This window comes from Podarcis pityusensis (genome assembly GCF_964106645.2).
Source record: "Podarcis pityusensis genome assembly, chromosome: 16".
In the NCBI taxonomy this organism is placed as follows: Eukaryota; Metazoa; Chordata; class Lepidosauria; order Squamata; family Lacertidae; genus Podarcis; species Podarcis pityusensis.
The window spans coordinates 13839051-13860887 of record NC_138041.1 but is presented as its reverse complement, the minus strand read 5'-3'; the positions used below and the strand labels follow the sequence as shown (position 1 = coordinate 13860887).

The following is a 21837-nucleotide window of genomic DNA, read 5'->3' as shown; positions in this document are numbered from 1 at the left end:
AAGCAAACCAATGCCAGTGTGGTGTAGTGGTTAAGAGCGGTGGACTCGTAATCTGGTGAACCGGGTTCGCTTCCCCACTCCTCCACAGGCAGCTGCTGGGTGATCTTGGGCTGGTCACACTTCTCTGAAGTCTCTCAGCCCCACTCACCTCACAGAGTGTTTGTTGTGGGGGAGGAAGGGAAAGGAGAATGTTAGCCACTTTGAGACTCCTTCGGGTAGTGATAAAGCGGGACATCAAATCCAAACTCTACAAGAAGGCGGGGAAAGTTTCAAAAACTGGTTGGCAACACAGTCCTGTACTCATACCCTCCAACATCATGGGGACCAAAATCGGGATGCTCCATTTTTGGTCCCAAGTTCTTGCGCCTGCGTGCGAGCACGAAACTAAATGATGCTCGTTTTGTGATCTCGCAAGACAAAACATAAGCGGCTTTCATTCTGGCACTCTGGCATGAGTGCTCCATCCACTTTTGCCCCTAGCCCTACTTACCACAGGCATGTGGCCCCTGGAATGTTACCTAGAAAAGGATTCCCCACCTTTCATCACCACCAAGCGCCATTTTCAACTGCCCAGGTCAACCCCCTCATAGAGCAGGCTGAGTCTTTCTCGTCTCCAAAGCTAGTTTTATTTCTAGGTGCCTCGTGGTCCAGAAGGTGCAGATCTCGCTGCAAAGTTCCCTCTCTCTTTCTCTTTCTTCTCTGCCTGCCAGGCTTTGCTTTCAGGTTGATTCTGGGAGATCTTCTGGAGATTCTGTCCTCCTACGCCTGAAACACACCACAGGTCTGAAAACGTCCTGGGCAAGGCATCAGGTGTGCATTGCCAAAAAATAAAAAAACCCAAGATGAAAGAGGGTCTGATGCACATAAAATTTGCATCTGCTAATTTTGTAGGTACCAACTCGCATGCAGAAATAATTTCTGTAGTGTGAACAGAAACACAATACACCTCGCCATAGTGGGGAATAGGACAGTGAGCAGGTGAATTGTGTGCCTGCTCATGAGAACAAAAAGGGCCAGCTGCTGGATCAGGCCAATGGCCCTTCGAACCCAACACTCTGTTCTTGCAATGTCCAACCAGATGCCAACTACAGTGGACCCTCTGGATACGAATTTAATTCATTCCGGGGGTCTGTGACACCCTGAAAAATCCATATCCAGAGGCGCTGCTTTTGCGCACACACATGGCGCGCAGAGCGCTTCTGCGCATGCGCGAGCAGCGAAACCCAGAAAAATACTTCCAGGTTTGCCGCTTTTGCAACCCAAAGTTTATGTTACTCAAGAGTAATGTAACCCGAGGGTTTACTGTATATACATAGGCCAGAACTGCTGTCCAGGTACTAACGTTTGATGGGCAACCTTTCAAGGCCCCAGCTTTTTCAACCAACCTTGGCTTAAAGCATGGACTGTTTTTAATCCAGACATCAACTGTGCAACTTTTCCAACAGAGGGGAGAGAGGGCTGTCCTCTGCAAAGCAGGACACATGGCTTCTTGAAAGAAGGGCTTTCCAGGGACCTCCATGCATGCACACACACCAATCCACTCCCCATGTCTGCACACCCCTCACGTCCCACCTAGGCAGTGGCGTAGCGCAGGGTGGGGGGTGGCAACACAGTGGCAGTTGCCCTGGGCGCAAAATTGTTAGGGGCGCCAAACGTCAACACCCGGTGCTGCCTCAATATAGCTGCACACTTCTGACACCCGGCTCCATTGAAAACGGCTACTCCATGTGAACCAGGACAACGGAGCGACTCTTCTTATCTCTGCAGCTGCGATCTCCTGGGTGATGCAGATGCCGTTAGGCAGTTGAATGTGCATGTGTAGTACTCTGTCTGTTTCCCTCCCTCCCAACCACACTCTGTACAGCCCCCAGGCACTGGCAACCCTCGCTACGCCACTGTACCCAGGCCACCCAAATAAGCTTTTCAGGTGGCAGCAGGCAAGGATCCCTTTGCCTTACCCCTTGTTTAATTTACATGGCATGTGTGCTGCAAAGTGGGGTGGGCAGCCACCCCACTGTCTTCTCTCCATAATCCTCTGGGCCTTTACAGGACACAGGCCCATGTAAAATATATAAATCAATAGCTGGCAATTGACATCAGCCCCAGTGGGCACACCAGCATTTCATAGAACCATAGAACTGTAGGGTTGGCTGGGACCCCAAGGATCTTCTAGTCCAGCCCCCTGAAATGCAGGAGTGGCAGCTAAAGAATCCCTGACAATCGAGCCTCCGTTTAAAAACCTCCGATGGAGGAGAGCCCACCACCTTCCAGGGGAGTCCATTCCGCTGTCAAACAGCTCTTCCTATCAGAAAGTTCTTCCGGAGGTTTAGTTGGAATCTCCTTTCTTGTAACTTGAAGCCATTGCTTTGAGTTCTGCTCTCTCTTGGTGCCCAATAAACAACCTGGAGATTAAATGGAGCGCCCGATTCTTTCTTTGCAAGCGGGGTGCACTGACGGTGAGCCTGCCTGGGAGCGGCTGCGCTAGGGAGTCCCAGCAGGCCATCCTGGGTGCATAAGCTCCTCTTCTTTAGGGAACGGCTGCATTGCAGGGGGTTGCCCTAGATGACCCCCGAGATCCTTACTACCAATTCTACAATTCTATGATTCTAACACAGGGCTAGAGCCCTTGCTTGGCATGCAGAGAAGTCCATAATGATTTCCAAATGAACAAGGGGGAAATGTCTGGTTTCACTCAGGGGACGAAGGAGAAGGCCTCCGGCCAGCCACCCTCTTCCTCTCAACCGTCCTTACATGGCTTTGCCCGAGGACTTGCGAGCAGATTGCCGCACCGCATGCTTCCACAGCATTTCTTCGTCGATCCCCAGCGCGGCCAGGACCTGGGAGAAACGGCGCTCCACAGCCTGGCGGGCGTTGGCCTGGCAGGGAGAAAGGCTTGAGTGGAGACGCAGACAGGCCAAAGGCAGCGTAGTTTAAAAGAAACCCCGTACAAATGGCCCTATTGCCACACGCTGTGCTCTCTCGCTATCTCTGCTGCCATTTTGCTGGCTCTGCCAGAACAAAGGCAGCAAATCTTTTCCTTTACAGGTAAAGGCCAGGAGGCAACTTGGATCACCTTGCAAGGAACTGATCTTTCAGTGTGGCCAGCACCTACCCTCTGGAAGTCCCTGCCTGTTGACATTTGTTCTGTTTATAGCCAGCTCTTCCTCCCAAAGGTGCCCATGGCAGCAAACACAGCGAAGCAGGCGAGGCCTTGTTGGCACTGATCTGTGGCAGGGCCTTTTTGGTGGCAGCTCCTGTTTGCGAAATGCCCTCCGTGGCGAGGTGTGCCAGTCTAAGAACATTCCTGCTTACGTAGGGCTGAAAGATACTGTTCCCCGGGAACCCTGATATCAGTGCTTGAAATAATATTTTTAGAATTATTATTTTGCTTTAAGGTTTTCTGCATTGATAAATCAATGCCGAGTGGACAACTCAAACCTGTGTCTCCTCACACTGAACCAGATATTCAAGTTGCTATGCTATATAACCCATTGCTTCCCCTCCCCTCCCCCCCAGCCCCCTGGCCCCTGTTTCACCTGCATGACTCTCTCAAACAAGAAAGGTCTGCTCTCCACGCGGTCTTGCATCTCCTGCAGCTGCAATGTGTACTCTTCCATGCGCTGCTTCTCCTGCCTCCTGCACACCAAAGGGAGAGGTTGGTAGGCCTTTGCTGCATTGCTCCTCTTCTGATCCCTCTACCCCAACCTGTAAATAACTGGGTCTGCTCCTCTGTAAGTAAGTAGAACACCTGCTTTGTGTGAATCATAGAGTTGGAATGGACCATGATAGTCATCTAGGCCAGTCCCCTGCAATGCAGGAGAAGCATTGCATGACCCTCATATTATAAATCTGACGCTCTACCAACTGAGCTGTCTGAGCAACCCAGGTTCGATCCTCCCCAATGGCATCTCTAGATTTTAAAAGTCAGGTAGCTGCAGAAAGGAGGAGGAAGCTGTTGCCAGGAAGAATATTCCAGGAATGTGGCCCTCCAGGCTTTTCTGTCTGGCCCTTGGGATCCTCCCAAAGCCACACCCCTCACCCAAGCCACACCCCTCAGCAGCTCTGCTCTGTTGCCCTCCTTAAGTAACTTCCTCTGGCAGGAATGTGCCCTTGAACAACCCATAATCTTCCCAGAAACCTCTGTCATGCTCAAGAGCAGAATTGCTCCTTCCAGCCTTATGAAGATCACCGGGTAATAATTTTGGCAGTCCTCGATACAACCCTAGTTGGCAGCTGAGCGCAAGCCAGAAAACAGGCTGTGTTTAAAGCACATCCACCCGCCTCAAGAATCCTGGGCACTGTAGCTCTGTGAGGGGTAAGCTACAGTTCCCAGGGTTCTTTGGGGACGGCGAATGTGCTCTGAATGTGCTTTCTGTGGGATGTAATCCACTGGAGCAGTCAAATACAACATTCCTTGTTTCCCTAGAGTGGACACAGGCAGGCGGATGTTACGCCAGCCAGTAGAACTTCCTGTTCCACTGGTCTGGAGTGTCCTCTCCCTGCATGTGACCAGGCAGATGGGCGTGACCCTGGCTGACTCCATAAAAGTGGAGTCACGCAGCCATCTTTCTCTTGATGCCATTTTCTTCTCTTAATGTATTTTGCTGTCTGCTGGCTCTCAGCCAGCAGTACACGGGCTCAGTCTCCATATGGGATGAGCTCACACTTTGTTCTGTAATTACAAGATAAAGCCTGCCTTCAGGGATTATACTGTGAACTGAATGTGAGTAAACTTCTTGTTACTTTTAAGACTCTTGTGTCTTGATTCTTATAAGAGAGATCAAAGGGGACTTGCCAGGAATAATCCAATCTGGGTAATCAAGACTAGATTGCTTAACTAAAGAGATTCAAACGAATCTGCAAACTAGCTTTACTGCTGTATTAGGGGGAATCTGCTCTGCTACATGACTCACTAGCGTGGAAGGATCATATTTAATCAATATATCCTTTCCTACTATCCTTAACAGTCCACACTTTCAAGGTATGGTGCATATGCAGCCCCTGTTCTTCCCCACAGCCCAGAGGGACTTTGCAGAAACCTCATGGCACGTTACCTGAGCACCTCCCGTTTTCTCTGCAATGACACGGAGGGGTGGTCCATGGTCTGGTATGTCGCCAAGCACTTGGCCACTTCCCGTTGCACTTGCTGCTCCTTCACCCTGCGCAGCTCGGCTCGCCGCTTCTCCTTCCGTTCCTGCCTCTCCCACTCCAGCAAGAGCATCCTAACAAAAAGAGGCCAACCTCAGGCATGGGGAAACCTCTTAGAGGTGAGGGTGAAGGGGTCCTCCAGGCAGGCTGGCATTGTGTTCAGGTGCAGGCCAGGAATGTAGGTTGGCTAAAGGGGATTGAAGGGCTCTGTCGCCCGAGCACAGCAAAGCCACTTTTAGAAAAGAGGCCGACCTTTTAGCGGTGGGAGGAAAGCGATGGGGAAATGGATTGCAAAGGGTGAGGGCAACAAATAACGAAGATGTGTAAATGTTCTGCAAGCAAACTGGGATGAGTGCCGTGCTGGATGAATGCTGACTGTGGTATAATCATATCGGTAAAGACTGGAAGAATGAACACTCAGTAAACAAGGTGTCTCAAGGATGAGCAATTCTGTCTATTGCAGTCTCTCTTTTTTCCTACCTGAAGTTCCGTTCTCCACTCTTCCACATCATTTTGTGATTTTTGTTTTAAAAAAGGGGTCCTCGTGAAGATTCAGCAGCATTTTAGTATGGTTTCCTCCCTTAATATAGACATACAGTCGTACCTCGGAAGTTGAATGGAATCCGTTCCAGAAGTCTGTTTGACTTCCAAAATGTTTAGACACCAAGGCGCGGCTTCCGATTGGCTGCAGGAATCTCCTGCAGCCAATCGGAACCTGCGTCAGACGTTCGGGTTCCAAAGAACGTTCACCATTCAGAATACTCACTTCCGGGTTTGCGGCATTTGGGAGCCAAAACATTTGACTCGCAAGGCGTTTGACTTCCGAGGTACAACTGTACCTCTGCTTGCAGTTTTGCTTAATATACGCATTTTTGCAAAGCAATTCTCCCCAATAAATCACATTTTTGTCTTATTTTCACTAAGATGGACATTTTTATGTACACTGTATGTTAGTGTATGCATTTCTCTACACATTACTTGGCTGCAGAAGTGAATTGCAAAATTTAGGGAAGTGAGTATTTCAAAGGTGGAGGGGAGGGTGGGGAGTGTTGTTTCCTGTTTCAGAAATGGCGAATTAGGTTCCTCTTTAAACACAAAATGAATTTAATTTCTCTTCCATCCCTAGCTTTCACTTAGCAACAGTCAGCTTTTGGGGTTATTTGTTTTAATGTTTAGCTGAAAATTTTGCAACCTACCCCCAAGCAACCCCCTGGCCTTTCTCATTGGACTGCAGGAAATAATAGCACAAAGACTTTGGAGCCGCCACCTCCCTCCCCAGGTGCCCTGCTTACCTGTTGGCCTCTTGCCGCTTGTCAGAGGTCTTGGTGTGCATCACTGGAGCAACCATGGGGGGACCAAAGTCCGGGCAAGAATGGGCCCTCCAGTGAACCCCATACAACCGCCGGACCTCGTAATACGGGTCTTCTGGGTCCTGCTTGTCCTCTTCTCCAGAGAATTGCTGGGAGCTGCCCGTGGAGTGAAGTCGGAAAGGCTTACAGATGGTCAGTTTTGCTGGGCGGAGGAGAGCACAGAGGCATTAACGTGACCCGTCCCAACCCGCCTGCCCACATATCGTCACTTCGCAGCATATTAATTGATTAATTTAAAATATTTTTTATTGAAACTACGATAACAGAAATAGAAACAAACATCCAAACAGGAACTGGATTGTTTACAAGGATACACCAGATTATGAGTAAACTTTAAATGACAATGATTGCTCTTATAATCCAGTCTGTAGAAAAAAGGAGAAAAAGCAAAGAAAGGAAAACAGAGAGTGAAGAAGAGAGAAAAGAGAGGCCAGCACACATTAGGGGGAAAGGCAAGTTATAAATGTAATAATTATAATAATAATGTTATAAGAATTTTAAGGTCTCAAATATAGAATAAATGTTCATAAATGCACACATATCTAATTACATGAACCATGTGTCTGAAACGGTATAGGAGAACAATCTTGAAGCCATTTTGAATCTCTCAATGACCTCAAATATTCCTCTGCAGTAAAGGAGGCAAATGGGGAAAGCCTTCCCACTGTCTTTTTGCTTGCAAATCCTGTTTTAAGGGCGCATTTGTGTATGAATAGGGGGAGCCTGTGACCTGGATTTAGGAACTAAAGTATTAACTATCACAAAAGAATGGCCAGGCTGCCCAGGTAATGCAATCAGTGACCATTATCAGGTATCCTGGCAAACAGGATTTCTGCTGTAGACTGCCTCCTCTGCTGTAGACCGCCTCCTTCTGTGATGTATGTATGATGTTTGGGGTGGTGGTTTTGGGCTACAGGGTGGGCAATTTCAAAAGTCTATATATGGGCTTGCGCACCATTGTTCAGAGTTCTCTTCCCTCCTGCGTGTGGTAAGTGGGGACCCTGTTGCAACAGTTCCCTGAATAAAGATCAGGCTTGCTAGCTGCTTTGCTTTTCAATTTACTCTAGTTGTCTGTTATTTCTCCTACTAATAGGGAACCCACTTAAGGACTCTATATGGGCTCTGGAATACCCCATAAGGGAAAAGGAGCGGGTTTCTCCCCCCTTATAACAACAACAACAACAACTCACTTGACCAACTGAGTCGGACTTAGTTGGATGCCATCCTTAATCTTGACCTTATGCCACCCCTCACCTTGCCCATTATCAATGAATGACTGCTCCTCACCTTGATCCTTCCTCTGCTCCAGTTGCTCTTGGAAGCGCCTCTGGAGACTCTTGAAATTGGGGATCCTGCGGTTGATGGTGGGCTGGAAGGTCAGCTGCTCTTCTCTGTCGGTCTGGGCCCGGCCCTTGGCTCTCCTGGCCTCCCTCTGGGGAGCAGGCTCCTCGGGCTCTGTAGCCAGGCAGAGGAGCTCCGCTCGGAGTTTCTCTTCCAGCCGCTTGAGTGAGAAGCGCTTGTTGCTCCTGGGGCCCTGATCCTCCAGGCTCAGCAGCTCCTGGGTGAGCTGCAGCCAGCGGTGGCGCTCCTGGCGCATCTGCCGTTTCCGAGCCTCCTGCCGGGAGTCCATCTTCCAGTAGAGAGGCAAGAGGGAGCTCCCGGGAGCCAGGCCCACCTGGCGGTGGCACTTCTGGCATGTGGGCCAGGGATCCTCAGGGACGCTATTCGAGGGCTTGGGGTCTTTCGAGCAATGGCCGCCTTTAGGGCTGCCGGCTCTCGGGTTCCCCAGCTCTGGCGTGCAGGGAGGCTCACGGAAGGTGGTGACAGAAGTCTGAGGGGACCTCTTCTTCTTGGGTTTCTCCAGGAGCCGGTCTTGGTACATGGCCTGGCCGTTGACAGAGATGCTCTCCCACATCCAGTGGAAGGGAAAGGAACCCGGTCGAGATTGCTTGGCAGATGCGGGAACTGGTGTAGGGCTTGGCGAGGCATTGCTGACATCTGGAGTGGGAGGTACTGGGTGCTGCCTAGGGGGGAAGCAGCAACACTCAGGTTGGACACAAACCTGGTCTCCCCACCTCCCAGTTTTGGAACTCTGCTTCCCAACTTTGATTTGGATAATCAAAACCCTTCCAGACCAGCAGCTTTTAGTGCATGGGTAGGCAAACTAAGGCCCGGGGACAGGATCCAGCCCAATCACCTTCTAAATCCAGCCCACCGACGGTCCGGGAATCAGCATGTTTTTACATGAGTAGAATGTATACTTTTATTTAAAATGCATTGCTGGGTTATTTGTGAGGCCTGTCTGGTGTTTTTACATGAGTAAAATGTGTGATTTTACTTAAAATGCCTCTCCGGATTATTTTTGGGGCATAGGAATTTGTTCATTCCCCCCCCCAAAAAAAATATAGTCTGGCCCCGCACAAGGTCTGAGGGACAGTGGACTGGCCCCCTGCTGAAAAAGTTTGCTGACCCCTGTTTTAGCGCTATCCATTTATTGCTCCTCCAGTGTAAAACGGCACACAGAATCGCAACTGGTTTTTCACTGGCATTCTCTTTTGGGGGGCACATCCTGCTACTTTCCAATCACACTAGTGGGTGTCACACAACCACGGAGGCAGGTCCTATTGAAGGACTTTGGCTCAGTGGCAAAGAGAGTTTAAAAGAACTGCAGTACAATTGCAGCATCTGATGCACATTTCACTTGTGAACCTGGATAGCTCAGTTGATTGGAGCATGGTGCTGATAATGCTGATAATGCTAAGGATGCTAGTTCGATCCCCGTATTGGACAGAAGCATATTCCTGCGTTGCAGGGGGTTGGACTAGATGATCCCCAGGGTCCCTTCCAACTCTACAATGCTATTATTCTGTGTCATGGACTGGTTGGGTGCAGAGGAATGGTGGGAAGAACCAGCAGGGGAACCACTCAGAGAAGAAGCCTCACAGCCTGTGGGGCGATGATGGGACGATATTGAGTGGTTGGAGGGAGAGGACTGGGAAGAGGAGTTGCCGGAAGCTGGAGAGGTAACAGGGTTTAGTGAGCAGGGAGAGTCTGTGGCAGAGAGAAGTCCAGCATCAGAGGAAGAAGCTGAAGCAGGAGAGGAGGGAGGTGAAGAGACAGAGATGAGCCCTGCCGAAGAAGGATCACAGCTGTCTCCCTTCCTGATGTGACAATCTCCCTTTCTCACTTGTTTCCCAGAACCGAGAGAGGCATGAAAAGGGCAGTGGAGAGGTAGGTTGGCTGCCTGCAGGCGCAGTCTCAGATTGTTTGGAAAAAGCCCTGCACTGGAGAGGAAGGCTGGGAAGAGGCATAGTCTCAGCAACTGGTTTTCACGGAAGAAGACCACTGGGAATGTGCTGCCCTGACTATTAGGCCTGACACTCAACCCCAAGTCTTGGGGGATCATGTTTTTGCTAATAAAGAGTTAAATCCATCTTTGAACTGTTTAAATTGTAAAAATGTGCCTTTCAAAACTTGACCTCTCTGTAAGACCTCAGACTGGGCAGGTTGTTTATTTTAAAATGATAAGCACAAACAGATCCTGCTCTGAATCAGGTGCATTCCCCTTGAATTACAACCCATTCCTTACTTAGGATTCCTCCAAAGAATCCTGGGAACTGTAGCTTATTAAAGGCGCTGAGAGTTGTTAGAAGACCCCTCACATCACCCTTCACAAACTACAGTTGCGAGATTCTTTGGAGGAAGCCACAATTGTTATAGTAGTATAAAAACATAAAGGGACCCCTGACAGTTAAGTCCAGTCGCAGAAGACTCTGGGGTTGTGGCGCTCATCTTGCTTTACAGGCCGAGGGAGCCGGCATTTGTCCACAGACAGTTTTTCCGGATCGTGTGGCCAGCATGACTAAGCCGCTTCTGGCGCAACGGAACACCGACGCCAGAGCAGCACACGGAAACGGCGTTTACCTTCCTGCTGGAGTGGTACCTATTTATCTACTTGCACTTTTTTGGCGTGCTTTTGAACTGCTAGGTTGGCAGGAGCTGGGACCGAGCAATGGGAGCTCATCCCGTTGTGGGGATTAGAACCGCCGACCTTCTGATCGGCAAGCCCAAGATGCGCAATGGTTTAGACCACAGCACCATCTGGACCCCTTATAGCAGTATAGGAGTGCTTTAAATGTATGCTGTGGATGGGACCCCCCCTAAAGCCCACAGCAACAACTTGCCTGCTCAGTTCTTGCTCTGGGTCTATGTCTGAGATGCTGTTGGCATTTGGGACTGTTTCCTCAGGCTCCCAGCAGGGCTTCCTTGCAGGGTGAGGGCCTCTCTTCTTTGCCCGCTTCATGCAGATCAGCATCCCATCACCAGCATCCAGGTAGTCCTCCTGAGTCACACAGAGACGTTTTATAGCACCAAGGCTGGCTCCAGAGACATGCATTTGGGCACCAGGACCCTGAGCCCAGCAGAGGGCCCACCGTCTAAACCAAACCACACTTTCTACTTTGCACAGAGAAGATCGGTTGGAACATAAGAGCTCCCTCAGTTTGCTCTTCCAGGTTGGGGTGGGGAGCCAAAAATGTCATGCCTGAGGGCCCGCCCAAAATCCTAGGAGCCAGGAAACACTGGTAAAACGCAGTGTTTTTCCAGTGGCGGTTTTACCACTGGTTTACCACTGGAATGACTGCAGTGATTCTAGTGGTACCATCCGGGCAGGACTTTGGGGCAGATGCCCAGGACCCCACTCAGCAGAATGAGGCCTCCTAAATACAGCAGTAGGATGTATCATTTTACAGGGTGGAACTTACTTCTTGTTAACTTCTTCAGTGAGGAGGCTTAAAAATACCTTTTTGGGCGTGAGGAATTCAAATGTGCTTTTATTTTTGTGATTGGACAACATTTAGCTTGGTAAGTCTACATTTTATGAAGAAGCATAGAATAAATTGCTTTAGGAAAACCAGTGAATTCTAATTTTCCCTTCTGAAAATGTCAGTCATGCTAAATAATAATAATAAATAAAAACAATATTAATATATAATATACAACTTCAAGTACTTGGCAATCATTTGTCATGATTTCTATGCAATTTCACACACATTTTATGTACCAATCCAAACTAAATTAAATCAATATAACCAAGCAATTTATTTTGAATTCCCAAGTCATGTTACAACTTTTTAGCACCTCTCCTTTTGGAAATTGGTAAGCTGACAAATTCAGCATGCCCTAATTGGACTGCCTTACCACATTTCAAAGTAAATTAAGCAATGTGTATTGTGCTTTTGCTTTGAATTGTGCGATTTACTGCCTGGCACACTGTGAAACTGAGGCTTAAAAATAGAGATATTTAGGCATGCGTGTTCACTTGCATTCTGCACCCTTTCCCTCCCCGCCATACAACTTCTGGTACAAGTTACGAAATCAAGTCCAAGGGAAACAATGATTCCCATGCAGACTGACTGAGAATTTCCCATCATTCACCTGGGCCCCATCACTCTCTGGCTAGGAGCAGGCAATCCTCTGGCTTCCAAGGGCCACAAGGAGCAATGGGTGGGTGCCTGGGGGCTGCATGCCAGTGGCATGGCCGCACCTGGCAGTTGGTGTGGCCTTGGTGGACACATTCACAATACTTCTCTCTGGTTTTCAAAGGCTTACACGTCCCTGTGAGGCAGACCCCCCCCCCCAAGTAGCAAGGGAAACACGCTTGGAAAGTATATGAGGTACACAGAAGCATTTTGGCCATGCTGAAATTGCTGAACTAAAACATCTATAATACCAGGCCATTGGCCATGCTTGCTAGGGCTGATGGGCGCTGTAGTTTAACCACGAAGGCCAAATTTTCCTCACACCAAATATCACTGGATGGAGAAACCGTGACTTCACCTCTTTGTACAGTGCCTAAGGAAGGAGCATATTAAAACAGTGCTAATCTGGTTGTTTTGTGTGTGAGAAGTATGGCCTCCGTTTATGGGAGCAAGAACCCCTTGTTGCCCTCTCTGGGCTACCTGCTGTGGAGGGGAGCTCTCCGAGATCAGGCCCAAAAGTCGCACCCGCCCCTTTGGCTCATAGATGGTGCCGGCGATCCGGTTAATGGGGTCCACTGAGGGCTTGACACAGGCATTGGTCAGCACCGAGTGGCGATGAGGGTTCAACATGGTGCCCACGACAACATGGAAGGGGACGCGTCACCTTTCCAGTTACCACAGCAACCGGCCTACTTCCAGAACAGCCTGAGTGGCAAGCTTCTGGAACAAAGCATGGCTCTCCCCAGCCGGGGGTTTTCATTTTTATTTCATAAAAGTTATACACTGCTTGATTGTAAAAAAACAAAAACAAAAAAGCCACCTCAGAGCAGTTTACAAAAGATAAAATAGGAAAATCGGGGGGAAATCACAACCCTACTCCAGACCCTCCTATTGTCCCTATTTTCCAGGGACAGTTCCAGATTTACAGAAGCCGTCCCAGTTTCTGATTTGATCCCAGAATGTCCTGGTTTTTCTTAAGATGTCCCTATTTTCATCAGAGAAATGTTGAAGGGTATGGTAGGACGTTCCTATTTTCATCAGAGGGTATGGAGTTATGTGACCTCTGAGCCAAGGAGATAAATACCTCTAAACCTTTAGAAGACAACTGAAGGCAGCCCTTTATAAGGTCGTTTTTTAATATTTAATGCTGGAGCAACCCAGTCTGATGGGCAGGGTATAAATAATAAAATAATAAATAAATAAAAATAATAAATAAATAAATAAGGAATAGGATGTCCCTATTTTCATCGGAGAAATGTTGGAGGGTATGCTACTCTATAACCTACAGAAATTAAAATACTAAAACAGATAACTTTCTAAGCATCTGGGTAGGTTTGTCTAAACAGGAATGATTTTAGCAGAAAGAGTAAAGTGAAGGTGCCTGCTTGATCTCAATCAGCAGGGAGTTCCAATGGGTGCTGTGACACGAAATGATCAGAGTTCTTACAAATGCAGAACAGGTATTATGTGGCACTTGTAGTAGGCCAATTCCACCAATCAAAGCGGTCAATTGGGCATATGTGAGGTAAGGCGATCTCGCAGGTAAACTGGTCCCAAGTTGTTAAAGGCTTTATATAGTGATAATAACACATTGAACTTGGCTTAGTAGCAAATCGGCAAGTAGCGCAGATCTCTTGAGCACAGGCGTTCTAGGCTGACAAGGCCTCACTCCTGGCTGCAGCATTCTGCACTACCTGCAGCTTCCAGATCAAGCGCAAGGGAAGCTCCCACATGGAGCGCATTGCGGTAATCCAGTCTTGAAGTAACCAACACATGAATTACTCTGGCAAGGCTTTCCCGGTCCATGGCAACCCATGTTGGGCTTTCATTTAAAGCTTGCTTTTCCACCCCAGAGCCTGTTTGCAACAGCCTTCGAGCGACTTGATGTGGCAGAAGTAATATACTGGGGTTCTTGGCTTCCACACGTCTGAGAAGCACTGTTCTCAATCACTGTAATGTAGCTGGCCACTTCTGGAAACAGTGTGTGGAGTTAGATCGGGGGTGGAGAACCTGAGCGTCCCCCCATGATGCTGCTGTACTACAACTCCCATCATTCCTGACATTAGCCATGCTGGCTGGAGCTGATGGGAGTTATAGAATCCAACATCAGAAAGGCAACAGGTTCCCATCTCTGAGCTTAGATGAACCTTTCAATCAAGGCAATAACATTTGAGAGTGTGTGTTTATGTATTTATTTATATATATATATAAATAACTGTAGTCACAAGATAATTGTGTTGTCATTTTAAATAGCATTTTAATGTAAAAAGGTGCATTTACATCTAAAGGTAGGCCCAATGTCAGATGAAAAGCTGAAACAGAAGAGAATAGCAGCTTTCCCCAAACTAAGCCAAGGAACTCACAGCTAAAACAGGATTAAAACCCACATCTCCATTACTCATGGCCACAAGGAAAGGTGGGCATCTCAAGAGCCCGGCATTCTTGCCCTCCTCTCTGGGGGGCTGTTTGCACTGGTGGCTGGTTTACTATTGAAAGTACCTAGAAATTAAAACCACCTACAAGCAGTGTGGACTGACAACTTTTCTGGAATGCAGCTCGAATTTCCATCATTGCCTTTCCGCTGTCCTCTCAAAACTGTTGCGATTCAGGGAAGCAGAATAGATCCATAAGAAGGAACAGTACTGTTTCTGTCTAATGCTGCCAACCTACAATACCTGCTCAGCATCAAATGAGATGCCTTAAGCCTCCAAACCACCATCTCCTGCAAATAATGCCCTGACACTCCACCTCTCAGGGCACTGGGAGTGCCTCCATCATCCAGAAGCTCAATGGTAGAGCCCTGTTTTGCATGCATAAGGTCCCAGGTTCAATCCTCAGCAGCTGCAGCTGAAGCATCTATGTAGCTGGTCTGGAAAGTGCCACTATCCGTCAGAGCCGTCACTACTAGGCTAGGTGAACCAACTCTCCGACTCCAAATAAGGCCGTTTAATACACCCTACATTACTGGAAACATTATTGGAAAACAGGCCAGGAATCCTGTCTCTTTGATCCTCCAGCCCCATCTTGTGGGCTTACAGCAGTGCAGACCTCCAGGCAGGCAACATTTTGTAAGGATTCGGTGGGTAATACAGCCAAAGCACAAAAGCAGAGCGTAGATGTGGAAGGATCCTAAGCATTGCAAGGCGGCTGGCAGAATTCTAAAGGAAAGGGATAAATATCGCCAGAATTCCTTCACTCCTCTCTTGCTCGCTTTTGGCAGAAGCAAGTTCCCTATGTCAATGAGATACCAAACTCACAAATGCCAAGAAGAGAGTGACAGGTAAAGCCTTCGCACCTACTACAAACTTTTGTGTTGTGTTCCCACTGCAACTCGTGCCTAGTTTTTCTTAGCTTCTCCCTGTGCCTTCCAGCCTGAGAGAGTAAGGAAGGGGGTGTGACATTTCACAGCTGTGGAGTGAAATAAGCTGGTGGAAAAGCACCACGCAGATCTGAAAGGCAGTGAATAAATTTGGTCCCAGCAACCTCAGCCGCCAGATGGAACTTAGCCCAGCAGGATGGTTAAGCTCCCATGGAGACTTCCTTCCAGACCACTGAAGTGAGCCGTTTGGGGCCCCTCAAAAGCATCCCCAGTGTGCCAAAAGCCACCAAATCAGATGGAAGTATATGTCACCAGAACCCCAAAAGGAAAAAGCTATTGATGACAGGGGAGCAAAACATGTGAGAATTCATCTCTCAGTTCATCTGCTTTTGAGCAGAGCAGAGGTGTAGCTAATCGCTCTCCCCTCACAGGGGCTCGACTCCCCTTGCAAAACACAGAATGGAAACCTGGAAGGAGAGAAAGAGAGAGAGAGAGATTGTCATGGACTGCTATCAGGCTGCAGTAGAAAGAAAGAGAAACAGGGCTACCATCAGTTCTGTTGGGAAATGCAGTAATCCCTGGCTCTTCCCCTCCTTGGACTCTTTCCATTCCAGATGGTCATTTTGAGAATCTTGTAAGTGAAATAACTAACAACAACTAAGAAATAGTGTCTGGGTTTTCTTTTTTCCTCCTCTCCCCCCCCCCCCCCGCTTTTTTCTTTTATGTCAAGACTGCCTTAAGCTTGAAGACAAGGGCTATCTTATTATTAATCTTTTCAATCCACTCTGGGAGCCTTTCTCAGCTGAAGAGCAGGTTAAAATTCTTCAGACTAACAAAAAGTAACCAGAATGGATGAGTAGTGTGTGGGTCATTATTAGCATTCCTTCAAAGTAATCATAAGTGACCATTTTTCTGCAGATAATATTTTACTGTATCTCTGCTGCTCCTGTAAATTGCACAAGAAGAGCTCTTTTTGGAGTCAAGGTGGGGGAGAGAGCAAGTGTGTGGCTACATCAAAGAAGATTTGAGAAAAGTAGCCTTGCGTGTTATGAGCTTCCAAGACTCACAGGCCTTGCAGCGATTGTGCCTTGGAACTGCTGCCATTTCCTAAAATTTTAACACACCCCACCATTAGCAAATAAACCAGGGTCCACTGGCTTACAAATTTCCCCCCAAACCTGCCTTACAATAACCCTGTAAGGATTACAACCAAGTAAGTTATGTGCAGTGGTTTGAACATGCGAAAGCGCTGGACAAACCTCTGGTCTATGGGGTCATGAAGAGTCGGGAACGACTAAACAACAACAACAAGCATTATTATTGTTAAAAGAAATTATTTTGCCCACTGATTGCTTTTTTCTGGTCATCCTTGCATAAGAAGTGCATGTTATACATAGCCCCAACCTGCACCCTGGAACCCACCTTTAGAGGTCACGGGATTTGGGGAGTGGCTCAGATCGGGGGCACTTAGTTCGGAAGGTGATCCCGTCCCCCGGCAAAGGGGAAGCAATGAAAGGCATGAACCACACCAGGTGTCCCTGATCCCCCAGCACTTCCCGAAGGTTGTCTTTCCAGCCCAAGTCGTACTGACGATCTCCTTCGAACCATTCGTTGGTCGTCTGCCCACGCAGGGCCAGCAGGCTGTGAAAGAGCAGGAAGCCCGTGCAGAAGAGGAAGCCAACAATGCAGACGTCAGTCACAAAAGCAAAGATGAAGATTGTGATGTTCACCTGCCCTACAAGAGAGATCCAAGTGCTACGTTAGTTACCAAAAGGAGAGCGAGGAAGATGGGATCCCAGGACCCCTCCATCTGCTTTGCTGGAAAACCAGCAACTTTTGGCTCTGCCTCTCCTCAAAATCTTTCCATTTCACCTTCTCTAAGAAATGCCTCTGTTTGCTCCCCACTTCCCAATGCCCTTTCCTTTTGTGCCATGGCTTGTATATCGTAAGCCTGACGGCAGGGATGCCTTATCTTTAGAGGAAGGGACCTTGCTGAGTGGTAAAGTATCTGTTTTGAATGCAGAAGGTCCCAGGACAGGTAGAATCATAGAATTGTGGAGTTGGAAGGGACCACAAGAGCCATCTAGTCCAACCCTCTGCAATGCAGGAATCTTTTGCCCAATGCGGGGCTCGAACCCATGACCCTGATATTGAGTATCTCATCCTCTATCAATTGAGGTAAGCCTGGGCTTGAATTAAACCCTCTCCACAGATACAGGCATCCCCCCACTTGTGCACCTACAACCACGTATAGTGGCACTGGGAAATAATTAAGTAATTTAATTCATACCAGGAAATGGAAGAAAAGAGCTGGAGAGTCCTCATGGCTCGTGAGGAGACCCTCCCCAGAGCTTGAAGAGGACAGGTAAAGGCAGCGGAAGCCCCAGAGACCAGAGGCACAGTTTAGGCTGCTCAGCCTCTCTGCCTAACAGCTGGTGCATGCGGTAGCACAGCAGCAACCTTTCCATGCATCCTCCAGCCTTCTGCAAGCCCCAGAACTTCAATTCCAGTTGTGGATATTTTTGGTACAGTATTTTTGATCTGGATTGGAGAGAGAGAGGCACCAAGGGCATTTCAAGGGTGTTTAGGGGGCACTCCCCACTTACACGATTTTCCTGTATGCGTGTGGGGCGCTGGAACGTCACCCCCGCATAAGAGGGGAGTCGCCTGTACTCTCAAAAGCAGGGCTGGTACTATTAAGAGTGGTGCAGAGGCCTATTTCGTCGGTTTCCAGCATGCAACTGTAGGGCTGTGATGGAGTCTGTACTGCGCCAATAAATCTTACCCATCAGTAACATAAGCCAGGGAAGTAGTAGCAGCAGCATCGCCTGGACAGAGGTGCCCTCCTGGAGCAGTGATAGGACCACATCAGCATTGATCACGCAGCCATACAGCAAGGCGACAGAGCCATGTAGCAGCAGGCAAAGGAAGTAGCGGTAGTTCTGGTATCCCAAGCACTGGCCAAGCAAAGTGCAATGGTGGTCACGCCGCAGGATGCAAACGTTGCAGGAGAAACAGTGGCTGCAGCGGGGAGGCACGTGAGATTGGCAGGAGTAGCAGTAACTGAAAGAGAGAGAGTGAGGAGCAACGGTGAGGTTTCTACTGGGCTCATCTTACTCCACTCACTCAGCCCAGCGGCAGAGGACATGATTTGCATGCAAATGGACCCATGTTCAATCTCTGGCATCTGGAGGGGGGGGGGGGAACCTTGCTTAAATCCCAGATGAACCATTGCCCAACAGTTTGCTTAAAACTGGGTTTATCTAGTGGTTTGACTTGGCATAAGGCGGCTTCCAATGTTGCTTTTTTAATCTTAGAAACTCTGGTTAAGTGCCTTTTGGCAGTTCAGTCCCTCGGGGAAAAGATCACACAGCAAGTGGGAGATGAACCCAGCTCCAACCACTGGCCACAGAGGGAGCAACTGTGGGGATGGTGCTTCTCTCCTCCATTGGAGGAAAGAACACTCTGCTCCAAATGCAGGCTTCCCTGGGACTGTTGAGCAGCCAGAGGATTAAAGGCTGCTAGGTTGTGGGCACAGATATGTGAGGGAGTATTCTTTCAACCAGTTATAAGTCACCCTGAGCAACTGATTGAAAGGTGGAGCATAAAACTGATAAAACAAATAAATACATTGAAGGAGGTAACTATTTTTTTTTTTAAAGGCAGTATGCCTTTCCCCCTAACCATAAATTAAGTTCTCCTAAATTCAATGGGGATTACAGTACTCCCATTTATTTCTACCTGATATGCTTTTATTTGTTTATATGTTAATTTCTGCCTTGACCTATTAAGAACAAAACCTTCTCAAGGCAGCATACTTAATAAAATCAACCTAAGAGACGAAATTCAAAGATAAACAAAGAGGCAAATATCAGAAGAACATAAAAATAGGTCACATGACAGGTTAAGCTCTTGTAAATAATATGCTTTAACCTGGCATCTAAAATCAGGCACAGAAACTTCCCTAGCATACAAATGCAATGAACTGCACAATGTAAGTGCTGCTGCAGTAAATACCCATTTCCTTGTGGCCACTGATAATTCATTTACAATATTCCTCTTTCGTTTGTACAGCATACTCATTCATTTTTTAATCTTACATATTAAATCCATTTCTCTAAATTCCCCTTGGTATTTCTCTCTCTCTAACACTTGCCTCCATCATCTTAACAAAGCAGGGTCTTGATTACAAAAAAACAAAAACAAAAAACCTGTGCTGCAAGCCTGCCAGGTAAGACATCTGGTTCAGTACTGTTTACTCTGGCAGAGCATCTAACACAGAGTTGTCTACCGTGAAATTCTCAGGGGCCTTTCCCATTATCTGCTACCTGGTTCCCTTTTTAAGTAATGGCCCCAGAGATGGGACCTCCTGCCTGACAGCTGTGATTTCTCCTCAATTCCTTTCCCTTTAAGGTACCCCAAGCTTTTAGCTAGGCCTCACGGGGGCTGTTGCTCTCCTCAGGGCTTTTCCTCCTCTTGACAAAAAAGAGCTTTGAAAAAATAAAATCCAATGAGAAGAGTGCCTCTGAGCATGTCAGGCCAAGGCGCTTTCCCTAGCCCAGGCTTCCTCAAACTCGACCATCCAGATGTTTTTGGCCTACAACTCCCATGATCCCTAGCTAGCAGGACCAGTAGTCAGGGATGCTGGGAACTGTAGTCTCAAAACATCTGGAAGGCCAAGGTTGAGGAAGCCTGCCCTAACCTAACGAAAAACGCCTTCCCAGTCCTTTTCCCGCCACTTCCTCAAGCCCCGCCCCGACACTCCCACGCCCTTCTCTGATTGGCTGCCGTCCGCCGAAGCCCCCCCCAACTCACTCCCATCCTTGCCCCGCCCCCGCCAGCATAACGCCGCGCGTGCTGGGCGAGGCGGTGACGAAACGGCGCGCGTTCTCGAGCACGTTCCCCAGCAGGAAAAGCAGCGATGCCAGCGACACAAATGGGAATGCTTCCGTCCTAGGGGCCTCGCTCCCGCGCTCCCCGCCGCCTCCGCGTTCCCGAAGCAGCAGCACCGCGACCACCTCCAGGGCGAGCGCGCCCACCAGCGCCGCCCCCACGCACACGGGCAGCACCCTCCGCTCCCAACCGCTGCCGGCCATAGCGGCGCATGCGCGACGCCGAAGGAAGTCTTCGCCGCCAATCCAAAGAGCGAGCGGGCTCTGGGGACCGCCTTTAGGAGTGTGATTGGCGAGCCGCCTAGCCAATCCATCCGCCACGTGAGGCGGCCCTCGCGCTGTGTTTACCTCACAGCGATTCCTGTCAGTGGGGCGCTTGATTGACTTACGCTGCAATATGAATATAGTCGCCTGTTTAATAAATATTTAGCAAGTCTGCTCAGAAGCCCCACTGAGTCAAAACACTAGCAACTTAAGCTGCTGCACACCATACATCTAAGGGCCTCTACCCTAAGGTTACCAGATTTTTTTCAATAAATCCGGGGACACTTAAAAAAATGATTTTTTTTTAAAAGAGAAAAAAAGTTATTTAAAAAAATTAAGAAAAAAAGTCAACACCACAGATCAAAGTTTTTGAAACTGAGCTGGCGAGTAGGTCCTCCAGTGGGCACCCAATGGGGACCCCGAGATGCAGCCGATTCTCCTGCTCTCGCTGCGGGGCTGCCCCAAAGCTCCCAGCCGCCGCCGGCTGAAGTGATGCAGCGCTCCCTGCCGCTGCCAGATCGAGCCCAGAGCTTTGGCACGAACACACCCACCCACCCCCGCACCGCTTCTTTCTCTTTTTCTCGCCCCCATCACTCCTCCTCTCCTCCCCAAAGCCGTGCAGCCGCAAGCAGCTCAAATGGAGTGGAAAATGGCCAGTGGTGGCAGATCGAGCCTTTAGATTATCTCCACATTTGGTATTTAGCTGTCTCTAATCCGCTTTTATTTGCCAGAAGCCCCCCCCCCCACCTGCTTGGGCGGGTGGTTGCGGGGGCGGCGAGGAGACAGAAGAAGCGGGGTGGTGGAGAATATATATGTGTGTCCCCCCATATATTTTGGCTGCCGCCGCTTCTATACACATTTATATGATAAACTGAGCCCAGGGGTGGGTAGAAAAGGGGAGGGGGTGGAGATTGGAGGAAGAGGTGGAGGTGGCTCCAGTTCAGAGTTACTGGAGAATCCGTGTCAGGACTTCGCAATCCGCAGTCACACACAGAGAGAGGTGCATGGACGAAAGGGAGCTGGCAATACAATTCACTGGGATTTTTCTTTTAAAGAGCGATTTCACTCGCCCCCCACTCTCCTTTTCCTCTCTGGCTCTTCCTTTCTCTCCCCATTGCTTTCAGCGCGACCAGCTTTGCTCTTGATCTCTGTTCACGGGGCAGTAAGCAGCAGCGTCAAGGAGGGAGGAAAAGCAAGGAGGGGGGAAAGCGAAGCTTGAAGAAGGGTTGGAACTGGATCCTGCTACAGGCCAGGATGCCATCCAGGGAGATGTAAATGAGGCGGACGAGGCCGACGGAGATAAAGGGGGCTTTTCTATCCGATTTTCCCTCTTGCGCGTGTGCCTGTGCTAATAGAATATATGG

The 21837-nt window shown here is 48.7% G+C and overlaps 2 protein-coding genes across 3 annotated transcripts; both read right to left on the bottom strand.

The window, feature by feature from the left end:
* Positions 1-603: 603 nt before the first annotated feature.
* On the bottom strand, positions 604-12688 carry TSGA10IP (testis specific 10 interacting protein). 2 transcript variants are annotated; one of them, XM_080985454.1, is made up of 8 exons: positions 12479-12688; positions 10699-10860; positions 7806-8538; positions 6441-6660; positions 5055-5222; positions 3537-3636; positions 2752-2876; positions 604-765 (listed from the first exon to the last, which is right to left on the bottom strand). In XM_080985454.1, exons 1-8 carry the CDS (start codon positions 12626-12628, stop codon positions 720-722), a joined length of 1704 nt encoding a protein of 567 aa, XP_080841580.1. In that variant the 5' UTR covers positions 12629-12688; the 3' UTR covers positions 604-719. The 2 variants fall into 2 exon arrangements, with proteins under 2 accessions (XP_080841580.1, XP_080841581.1); XM_080985455.1 differs by lacking the exon at positions 2752-2876.
* Positions 12689-14230: 1542 nt separating this feature from the next.
* Positions 14231-20428, bottom strand: ZDHHC24 (zDHHC palmitoyltransferase 24). Its single transcript, XM_080985475.1, has 4 exons — positions 20133-20428; positions 18103-18380; positions 16740-17052; positions 14231-15784 (listed from the first exon to the last, which is right to left on the bottom strand). The coding sequence occupies exons 1-3, from the start codon at positions 20411-20413 to the stop codon at positions 16742-16744; spliced, it is 870 nt and encodes a 289-aa protein (XP_080841601.1). The 5' UTR covers positions 20414-20428; the 3' UTR covers positions 14231-15784; positions 16740-16741.
* Positions 20429-21837: the final 1409 nt, after the last annotated feature.

Excerpts from the sequence above, each read along its gene's own strand:
- TSGA10IP (XM_080985454.1), bottom strand. The coding sequence starts at position 12,628 with ATGTTGAACCCTCATCGCCACTCGGTGCTGACCAATGCCTGTGTCAAG. Across the intron at positions 3,637-5,054 it reads AGAAAACGGGAGGTGCTCAG|GAGGCAGGAGAAGCAGCGCA; the intron begins GTAACGTGCCAT and ends TTTGGTGTGCAG. Across the intron at positions 766-2,751 it reads AAGTCCTCGGGCAAAGCCAT|GCGTAGGAGGACAGAATCTC; the intron begins GTAAGGACGGTT and ends GGTGTGTTTCAG.
- ZDHHC24 (XM_080985475.1), bottom strand. The coding sequence starts at position 20,413 with ATGGCCGGCAGCGGTTGGGAGCGGAGGGTGCTGCCCGTGTGCGTGGGG. Across the intron at positions 18,381-20,132 it reads GGGGCGGGGCAAGGATGGGA|TTACTGCTACTCCTGCCAAT; the intron begins GTGAGTTGGGGG and ends TCTCTCTTTCAG. Across the intron at positions 17,053-18,102 it reads CTGGCTTATGTTACTGATGG|GGCAGGTGAACATCACAATC; the intron begins GTAAGATTTATT and ends TCTCTCTTGTAG.